This window comes from Ursus maritimus (genome assembly GCF_017311325.1).
Source record: "Ursus maritimus isolate PB19 chromosome X unlocalized genomic scaffold, ASM1731132v1 scaffold_X1, whole genome shotgun sequence".
Lineage (NCBI taxonomy): Eukaryota > Metazoa > Chordata > Mammalia > Carnivora > Ursidae > Ursus > Ursus maritimus.
In genome coordinates this window covers 115510028-115520687 of record NW_024423319.1, presented here as the reverse complement: position 1 = coordinate 115520687, position 10660 = coordinate 115510028, and the positions used below count along the sequence as shown (strand labels likewise).

Below are 10660 nucleotides of genomic sequence, written 5' to 3'. Positions count from 1 at the left end.
CCTCATAGGACCCCCCCACCCCCCGCCACGGAGGACAGGGCAAGAAGTCCGTGACTGGGAAGAGGCCTCCCACCCCGACCACGCTGGCCCCCTGATCTTGGGCTGCCAGCCTCCAGAACTGTGAGAAATAAACCTCTGTGATTTGTAAGCCCCCCAGTGTGTGGGATTTCGTTGTGGCAGCCGGAATGAACGAAGACCCTGAGCGAGGAGCTGTCTGTGAAGACAGCTGACACAGCTACGCCACGTAGGGAATAGAGATGCGGGAAAGAGCACGTCTCAAAGAACAAACAGCTTCACGGTGGAGAAGCCTGGCAGGGAACACCTTCATCAGGTGATCAAAGTGAACACCCCCAATAACGGGTCAGGCCAACATGAGGCGCCTCCCGATTCGAGGGACTGGGAAGGTCACGGCGTCCCTTGTATAGGATCCCTGCCACAACGGCAAAGCCCAAACCTCATCATCAGGAAACATCAGACAAGCTTAAATCAAGGGGATTCCACAGAACAACTGGCCTGTTGTCTTCAAAAATATTAGTGTCGTGGAAGAGCCAAAGAGGCTGAGGAAATTCTAGATGAAAAGACACTAAAGGGATCTGACTAAATGTGCTGCACGTTCCTGGACTGGAATCTGGACCAGAGGAACAAGTTGCTGTAAGGACGTTATTAGGCTGAGAGGCAAAATCTGAACCAGATTTGTAGGTTAGAAAGCAATATTGTAGCAATGGGAAGTTTCCGGGTCCTGATAAGTGTGCTGGGCCTGTGTCAGAGAATGTCTTGTTTTTTGTTAGATTCGTAACTTGCTGTCGGGGTTTACAAGATACATAGAGAATGAGAAAGCAAATGGGGCAAAATAGTAACAACTGATGAATCTGGGGGCAGGGTATATAGAATTCATCATTGTATTTTTGCAACTTTTCTGGAAGCCACCTCATTGTCATAAACAATCAGGCACAGTCCAAGGGGCTCACCAGGAATACCAAAGACACTCCTACCACCTGGGAAATGGGAAGGGTTCAGAGACTACCTCCCAGGAGCCAGGGACCAAGGCCAGCCACTTTGTTATGACGCAAAACCAGATCCGGCCTTCTAGCTATAAAAGTAAGGCATTTGTACAAACATCGCCGTAGGGTACAAAATTCGATATTCAAACATTAAAATACCTCCTTCTGGCCCAAACTAAAATTGTGCCCCAGTCTGTAAGTAGACAGAAAGATAGAAAGATTTAAGTCCAAATGTGTGCCTTTTCTTTGTGCCAAGGACTACTGGTAGTTAAAAAAAAGGGGGGGGGGTACGTCGGGGAAGCCATTTTCATGAATGAGTAAATTTAGGTCTTTGGAAGCCAAGCATGCAGGTTCAAATCTGAGCAATGGATTCTTGGATGACAAAACTAGCTAACCAAACACACTACCATCACCATCCCTGCCACGACCACAACAAAACCAGGAATGCTGCTGTTTACTTAGCACTGGGGATACTTCCAGTACCAATAAATCATCCTGCTCTTAGATGACTGACTTTCGTAAACGACTGGCCTGGGCTCCTTCTCATCCGAGGCTTATAAGCTGTTTCCTGAAGACTTTCAGCTCCTGCACCTAAAATCATGCTTAAGGGACTATGGGCTCACAGCTCCAAGTGAGGAGTTTTGGTTTCTGGCCTTGGCTCTGCTAACCAGCTGAATGCCCTTGGGCAGGTCACCTAACCTCTCTGTGCTGGGTTTCATTCTCTGCAAAAAACTGATACCAATACCCAGCCCCTTTATCTGCATAAGGCTGCTTTAAGGATAAAATGACACAAAAGATGAAAAGTGCATTGACAAAGTTCACAAACACCAGATAAATGTGACTCATATGCTAAGCCCTTTTGAGAAAGCTGCTAGTATGGACCATGGAATTGAGGCCGGGCCGAGAAGATGAAGGAGGCAATAGTAAATTACATTTCCAAAGCTGATATTCGGTGGTTTATCTGGTTCATTGATTGCTGCCCCACTATGTCTCAGAAATTCTGTTGGTGACTTTTTCTTGTTCAAGAGGCCCCCTCCCTTCGATCGACTAGGGTCCACAGACATCCAAGAGAGCTTTGCAGAGAATCCAGGGAGTCCATGAACTTAGAAAGGAAAAAATTACATCCTTTCATTCACCTCTAACTGAGCGTTAGCATTTCCTTCAAGGACGCCTGCAGGCAAGTCTCTAAGCCTTAACAAAATACCAGGGACCCAGCAGCTTCAACGACACCCATGCGTTTCTCACCGTTCCGGAGGCTGGGAAGTCCAAGATCAAGGTGCAGGCACATTTAGTTCCTAATGAGAACCTGTTTCTTGCTTGGCTTACGGACAGCTGCCTTCCTTCAGACAAACGTTCAGCCCTAACGGCAAGGAAGCTCTCTAGCATTAGCAGTTCCTGTGACTGTGTCAACAACAGACACCGCAGATATTTTTATATCTGTTAACATTTTGCAGATATCTACACACTCCCCGCTATTTTGAACTTATGCTGGATCTGAGACCGACTATGGGATTGTGTTATTCAGCACTACAAAGAAGCACGTAGATGACTCCATCACAGTGTTTAAAACTCTTTTGGTAACTGTATGGAAATCTAATTGCTTTCATTCATTTTCATTCATTTTTTTTTAAATTTTATGCATTTACATAACTCTGAGAGAGGGTCTCCGGGCTTCAGCAAATTGGCGTGGCACAGAAAGAGTTAAGAACCAGACTCTCACTCCACTCCCTGACTCCCCTCCCATTTCCTCTGAACCAGACATTGGGGTGTGAGGAAATGGGACTATGATTTACTATTCTTTCTTCTTCTTCTCTTTCTCTTTTTACATCCCTCCTTTTTTTTTAATCGATGTAAAATTCACATAACATGAAATTAACACTTCGAGAACGGACAGTTCAGTGGCATTTCATACATTCACAGTGTTGCCCAGCCCCCTCCTCTGTCTAGTTCCCAGACATTTTCATCAGCCTAAAATGAAACCTTGTACCCAGCCAGCAGTTCCTCCCCTTGGCTCGCCCCTCTCAGCCCTTGGCCACTTCTTTTTTTTTTTTTTTTTTAAAGATTTTATTTATTTATGTGACAGAGAGACAGCCAGTGAGAGAGGGAACACAGCAGGAGGAGTGGGAGAGGAAGAAGCAGGCTCCTAGCAGAGGAGCCTGATGTGGGGCTCGATCCCGGTGCGCCAGGATCACGCCCTGAGCCGAAGGCAGACGCTTTAACGACTGCGCTACCCAGGCGCCCCCCTTGGCCACTTCTAATCTCCTTCTCTCTCTATGGATTTGTCCTTTCTGGATGTTTCACGTAAATGGAATCCTACCATACGTGGTCTTTGGGATCTGGCTTCTTTCACTCAGCGTGCTTTCCAGGTTCACCCATGTTGTGGTGTGCACAGACTTCACTCCTTTTATGGCGGAATACTGTCCCATCGGATGACTGCACCACATTTCATTTACCCGTTCATCCGTCGATGGGCAGTTAGCTCCTTCCACCTTTTGGCTATTGGATTGATGTTACTGTGAACAGGAAGACAAGTATTTGTTTGAACACATGCTTCTGACCGAATCTATTTGTTAAAGTGAGATTTAGTAACTGTAGGGTCTGTAATCTCTATTGTCCATGTCATCTTTACCAATTCAGACAATTGAGTCCTGGCTATAAATGGCACAGTAAAAGCCTAGAACTCAAGCATCCTTTCCTGGTGCTTTCATTTGCCCCGCGTTTGGCCTTTGTGTGAGAAAATGACATCCTCCTCTTCTGGCTTCGGTGCAAATTGTGTCTGTGGAATTCCTCCTCAGGGAAGCCTCCTGTGAGTGAAGGCATCAGAGAGAATTGGAGAAGTGGGCAGAGATGGCAGCAAAGGCCTGCTCCTTCCCTGGCCTTGGGACATGCCGGGGAATTCTGATGTGCAGGGAAGCTAAGAGCTGCAGGCATCCTTTGGACAGGATGAAACCGCCAGGCAGAGAGGAAGGGAAGAGAACTGGTGTGCGTACCTGGCATAAGCCCTAGAAACATGTGGCGATCACCTGCTCCAAGGGCGACTAGGCTCAGACAGAAGCTTAGCAGAGGGTGCAGAGGCTGAACCATCCCGTGCACACACTCAGACCTCTTCACACGGGGGCACCACACGCAGGAAGGATCAGAGAGGGCATTGCAGGCAGAGGAAGGGGCACATGAGTAGATGGGCCCATTCCTGGGTCCTCGGAAAAGCTAGGGCACTGGTGGTGCACAGAGAATGAGAATGAGAATGAGAATGAGAATGAGAATGAGAATGAGAATGAGAGGGGCTGGACTGGCTTCATGACTGGTACAAAATGAAAGCCTGGGGCCCTTTGTCCAAAATTATTAACAATTTCAAGATGGCGGCAACAGAGCGTGAGGCTGAGCAAAGGGTCTCTGTGAGTGTGGGTGCCTTGTGCCACCGCATAGATCACACGCCCTTGGAGCCAGCCCTGCAGAGGGGAGAGGGTCCGGGTCAGCCAAGGAGGTTGATCTTGGACTATGTGATCAAATCTAGTGCCCACCTGAGCTCCATTTTCCTTACCACGGAAGCCATTAGCTGCCTTCTGCTGATGCTGTGGGAGCTATATTCTATTTTAAAAAGCATTGACGTCCCCAGAAGAAGCACATTAAAATACATGAACACTTACTACTTGCTAATGATAATTCTGCTTCACGACAGAATAAAAAGTTTATCACTTTTAACACAGAAGGCCATCAGGAATATGTAATGCCTCCCCTTTCAAGATGTGATTTGACCTGCTAATTTGCTGTAACCAGTGTAATACGAATGACTGCTGGGAAAAATATTAAAGTAGCGAAAAGCTGTGTCAAACTGCCAATGTTCAAGATAAGAATTCCCTTTATTGCAAGTGCGCTGGGCTCGGTAGGATGAAGCAGAGAGCAGACTGAATTTCTGTAATGAAATCCTTTGACAATTGAAGCAGGCAACTTTCTAATTTATATGATCCATGACTATATCTGTGTTTCAAAGTTTTAGTGATGGAAAAGTCGGATGGTTTATTGTGATGGGATATAACTTTACCCTTAGCTGGCCTATACAACAAAATCTAAGGGCCTTATCTTAGGATTCTAGAAAAGGGGAGTATTTAATTGAGGCGGCTTCTGAACCAGCCCATCTGAGTTCGAAACCTGCCTCTGGCTTTTTCTGTGTGGTTTTGGGTAAATTATTTAATCTCCCCAGGACTCCCTCATCGGCAGAATGAGGAACACAACAGTGCCTCTGTCATAGGGTTGTGTAAGGGTTTGGGGAGATTACACACGGAGAGCTCCCCTCTATATGGTAAGCTCTCAAAAAAATGTTATCATTACAGACAGGACTGCTGCTGTTGTTGTTCTTCTTATTTCTTGTTGTTGTTGTTGTTGTTGTTGTTGTTATTGAATCTGGCCCCCACCCGCCTCTCCACATGATTTCCTGTCACTTTCTCTCATTCTGCGCAAGCCCTAGCCAAACTAAACTCCTCACCACCCCGTGTATATGCTTGAAGATTCTCCGCCTGCTTTTTCTTGCCCTTGCTGTGCATAGACTGAACAACCACTTGGAGGGGATGTTGTAGAGGAGAATTCAAGCCACAGGAGGGAACTGGGTTGAATGAGATCCCCCTCAAAGTTGCTCTTGGCTCTAAGATTCCATCAGACCGACAAAGTGAACAGGAAAGTTAGCGACACGTTTCACATTCTCAAGAGCGTTCGTGGACTCCTCTCTGCTTCACCGTCTCCGGCATTCATTCTTAGCACACTAGCCGAGGGAGCCTTCTGTTCCATCCCACTGAGCGCGAGGTGGAGCTGCCGCAGGTGGGAGTCCTGGAGACACACTCAGGTCGGGGAGAGCTGGCCCCGATGGGCCCGCATAGGCTCGGGAGACAGAACTGTGTGTTTGTTCTCAAGCAAGCTTGCTTAGATTCTCTGAGTGTCAGGGTTTTCAGTAGTAAAATGTGGGTATTAGTGCCCACTGCAGAGGGTGAAAATTGAATTAGATATTGTATACAGACAGCCCACTCAATATCCCTTCCCTGTCGTTGGGGGGGGGAGGGGGACTTGGGCTGTTTCTCTAAGGGGATTTACCTGAATGGATAGAGTTTGCGGGGTCACAGGCATAGTGGGGTGCAGGCAGGTAGGGCAGATGGTAGGAGGCCCTGAAACCGAGACAAAGGGGCCTGGGCTTGAGAAAGCAAAGGGCTGGGAGCCTTGCTGTGGCCACTTTCTTCTGTTCCTTCTCTTCTAATGGCCAGTGCTCTGCACAGAATTTAATAGGTTAAAAAATACTAGGACGAATTTTCAGGTACCCAGACCTCTGTGGCTGTTTCTCCAGCTTTGGAAATAGCTACAAAGCTGTCCCAGGCCTACCCTGGAAAGGAAAATAAAGCAGAATGTGCCCTGACACCTCTTCCTGGTTCCACCAGGCAGGGGCTTTGGAGGTGGGCCACCGTCCAAGGCCGGCTCCCTTGGCACATGGGTGCCAGGGCCCATGCGCTCAGGAAGGCTGGGCCAGCAGCAGGTGGGTGCTTCACCCATTTTCTCCTGGAGAGCCCTGAGCTGGGAGCTGTTGCTGCTCTCAGCCTCTGTCTTTCCCCTCGGGTTTGAAAACTCCCACCTCCATGGGGGTCGCACCCAGCGCACAAACCCTCTTGTAACGGTGGCTTCAGGGGGGCGGGAATTATCCCTGACATGTGAAGCATTAATACCGACAGGTTTGAATGATTGGGGAGGGGGGGAAGCAAGGCGGCTGCAGCCACAGGCTCAGAGTACGGCCTAGCCGGGTTCAGGGACCTTCCTCATCCTGGCAAGTCAGTTCAGGGCAAGGCCATGACTGTGTATTGAGCAAGGGCCCTCTCCCAGGTGCTGTGGGAAACAAAGAGCCTGCCCCCTCCCATGCTTCCTGATGGTTGTCAGGCGCAGACTTGGGGGTCCGGGCGGCAGGGGGTGCGAAGACTTTTAGGAACGCCTTAGCACAAATAATAGACAGTGGCTACTGGCTGAGTTATCACAAGGATGGCTCTCTAAGCTCAGTTTCCCCGCATGTAAACCTCTCCTCATGGTTAGGGGGGCAGCAGGGGGAAAGGCAGGAGCAAATGTAAAGCACCCATGACTGTGTCCGACTCTTACAAGGCATCGACCAACAGGGATTGTTAGTTTTTATTTGCTATAAAATTAACAAAAGATCTCATTTTTACTGGTACTTTTTAAGAGAAATGACGAATCTAAAAATCTCTAAAATTTACAATTTCAAACACTAAACGTTAATTTTTTTCCCCCTCAACGTTCCATCCTAAGTAACAATAATACAAAGCACTTACTAAGTGCTATGCAATGTCCTGAGCCTTTAGGGCTCCCAAAGAGGTAGCTTATTGCATTTATCCCATTTTACAGATGAGAACCCTCAGGCCCAGAACAATTAATTCACAGGGCCAGGGTCACACAAGCCTTAAAAATATTCCTTTAGTTTGCGTTCCCTTTCATCTGCCTCCCACTCTCTTTCGGCTCTCTCTAGGTCGGCTGACCAGGGGCAAGGCAAGCCCAATACGGAAGACTCTCTTCCTTTTAACAAGTCCCCTTCTTTTCTGTCAGTATCTGAACACAGTGGAAGGCTGCTTGCTACCAGCCTGGAAAAATTCTCCAGGCATTTCCAAATTTCCACTCCTCCATCTCTTCTGGAGACATGGCTCTGCAAGGCCTAACCCTTTTTAAGGGAAGCACCTCAGGGAAAAGCAGCACTGGGTTGGTAGTGGCCTTCCTTTGTATCCAGAGACACCGGGGGAGGAAAGAAGTGATTTTTGACAGCAGCTGGGTGAGGCAACATGGAATCACGGAACCTCCAGAGATGGTGTATCAGGCAGCTGCCAGCTGAAACGGGCCAAATATCCATCCGGCATGATCTTTAATGAGCTTCCACAGTGAAGGGGACTCTCAGGCCAGTCAACTAGGGTAGGGTCAGGGGAGAGGTGTAACCAGAGAGGTGACATCCTGTTTGGAAAGCAGAATGGCGGCCACCCACCAGAGCATGAACTGGGGAGCCAGTCACCTGCCCCTGCCCCCCCCCCAAGAAGGAAGTCAAGTGGATAAAGAAATGGGGAAGTCCGAGCTGCTCCTGCAGTGGCTTTTGAGGGTCTGTATAACACTTGACTTTAATCCCCATGGGACAAAGCCTCTGCCATAAACGTGATTAGCAAAGGGTTTCTGGAAACATTTCCTCAGGATGCGGAAAGGGATAAGAAGTATTGTGCATACTGCTTTGCGTCTCAAAATAATCTCAAGTAGGTCTTTCCCAATCCGCGGGTCGTTTTGCTTTCACGTGCCATTTGCGGGCACAGAGCACGGTATTCGCGAGGGATTTCAGCGGCAAGGGGGTCACTGGTACTCACGGGCAAGGTGCCATTTTGAAAACTGCTCTTCTCTACCGAAATCTCCCATATTTCCAGATGCAACTTAGAGTGCACTTCAAAAACGTCTTGTGCTGAAAAGGCTTTCTTCAAAACAGAGTGAGATTGTTAAATTTAATCTTTCGATTTTAGAGATGATGGGATTGCAGTCTTTGGCACTGGACACGGGCCTCCTTAGCAATCGCTTTTATATTTAGGAAAATAAGGAACAGGAAAGTAAAAAAACTTCCTTATTGTCAGGCAGCAAGTCAATAGCAGAGCTTGAACTTGACTTATTTTTCTAAGCGGGGAGGCGTTGTACGCTATAAAATCCAGATAGAGTAACCTCCAACCAGCAAATATTCCGGTTATTTGATTCGGGTGCTCACAAAAAATTATAGCGACGAAAAAATACGCATGTTACAGTGAGGAAACTTATTTGAAAAGAATCACTTAAGGGTGCTTTACCTCCCACCCAATTTCACGAGAAGCCGGGTGAGAGACAAAGAGGGCCGGGGTGGGGCGAAGGGCCTCGGCTGGCCCTAAAGCTGAGTCACAGGAATCGCACCCCTGCAGCGGGCGAGGCCCTCCAGCGCGGCCACCGCACCCTCGCTCGCGGATGTCCGCACCAGACAAAGACAGCTTCGCAGTAAAGGAATGCCTGTCCCCCTAGGTACCACCCAGACCCTTCGTTATCATGTCCCCCGGTCCCCAAGAGCGGGTTTGCGCGGCTGTTGCAAAAATCCATTATGGTAAAATAGACATAAGGAGGGGAAACGCATGATGCAGGAAGTGCCGGGGGGAGGGGGCTTTGGCTCCCTTTAATTTTCCGCCGTCGTTGCGGTAAGGGTGCACTGGTGCATGCGGGGCGGGGGTCCCCCAAACGCCAGGCAGGCCCCCGGACGCCGGGGCGGAGACGAGGCGCGAAGGAGTTAAGCGGGCCCGCGGGTGACGTCACCTCATTTACATATGAGCGCGCATATAACGGCGCGCGGCGCGCCCCGCCCGGCATTCGGCGGCGGTCACTGAGCACGTCCGATTTCGCTCTCTCGCGCACCTCGCTCCGGTGAGCCCCGGGGCCCCTGCTTCCTGCCCTCGGTCCCTTCCCGCCCGCCGCCCGCGCTCGCGCCTCGGCGCCCCTCTCCCTATAGAGGCATCCCTATAGCCTAGCCCAAAGGGTCCTCCCCGGGAAGCCTTTCTTGGGGTCCTGGAGATGCCAAACCCTTCCAGATGCTGGGGAACAGGGTCGGGAACTTGGTGGTTTAAAGACAAACCCCCCAAGCCGGGCGTTCGGCCATGCAGCTCCGAGGGAACATTTTTTTTCTACCCCCCCCAACCCCCGGCATTATGCACTGCCTATTAGGCGGTGATTACTCAGGAACAGAAAAATCCTTTGTTCCAGCTCACACCCACCCAAGCCCGGAGCTTCAACAATTAACATTTTTCCTGTAGCCTCTGATGGCTTCTTGGGCTCTATCTGTCCAGATTTCAGGTGGCTGGGCTATACTGCGAAATGCGGGGGGTTAGGGAGAGGGGGGGACAACAACCCTTCTTGCGGGGGTTGCCGAATTGCCCCTAAATGCAGGTCAGGGCTAGTTTGGGGCAGCTTTGTGCGCGGCCGCCTGCATTGTTGAGCGCGAGTGAGGAAGCAGTAGGGCGGTGGTCGGGGGCGCCGGCTGCAGCTGCCGCCTTTGTGAGCAGAGAAGAAAAGCAGCACGGGCCCGCATCTTTGGGGGGAGACTCATGTAAAATGTTAGCACTGTGCAGCCTCCGCTTCATTTTAAGAATTTTTACTCGATCCCACCACCCGCCTCCACCTTGAAATGTCTTCACTATTTACTTCTAGCCAGATTTTAATTTTCAAACGTTGTGAACTGATAACTTACGGTGGTCAGTTTCATTATTCCGAAAGACTCGCCCCCTAATGGGAGGGCGATTTTCCCAGTTTGGCCCCCCGCATTTGGAAATAATGAAGGGGGGGTTCTTTTTTTTGTGTAGAAAGAGGAAGAGCTTTAGCCTTGAATGAAAGCGGAAGGAGGCAGAGGTGGGGTTTCAGGCCGGAGATGCGAGGGCAGAAGCGCATTTCTGAGCCGGGAGAGGCAAGGGTGGGTCGCTCGCTCGATCTCACCCTCCTTCTTGGCTTTGTATATGCAGCTTCCTCTGCAACCATGTCTGACAAGCCCGATATGGCTGAGATTGAGAAATTCGATAAGTCGAAATTGAAGAAGACAGAAACGCAAGAGAAAAATCCGCTGCCTTCGAAAGAAAGTAAGCCCCCCCCCC

At 49.5% G+C, this 10660-nt stretch overlaps 1 protein-coding gene and 1 long non-coding RNA gene across 2 annotated transcripts in view; one reads left to right on the top strand and one right to left on the bottom strand.

Moving 5' to 3' along the window:
• The window catches only part of LOC121103641, a 19160-nt gene extending 16567 nt beyond the window's left edge, over positions 1-2593 (bottom strand). Inside the window, exon 1 of the long non-coding RNA XR_005835853.1 lies at positions 2247-2593. This is a non-coding gene — a long non-coding RNA (uncharacterized LOC121103641). The remainder of the gene's footprint in view (positions 1-2246) is intronic.
• Positions 2594-9298: 6705 nt separating this feature from the next.
• The window catches only part of TMSB4X (thymosin beta 4 X-linked), a 2153-nt gene continuing 791 nt past the window's right edge, over positions 9299-10660 (top strand). Inside the window, exons 1-2 of the mRNA XM_040634475.1 lie at positions 9299-9443; positions 10532-10645. Of these exons, the coding sequence (XP_040490409.1) occupies positions 10546-10645 (100 nt within the window). The 5' untranslated portion in view covers positions 9299-9443; positions 10532-10545. The remainder of the gene's footprint in view (positions 9444-10531; positions 10646-10660) is intronic.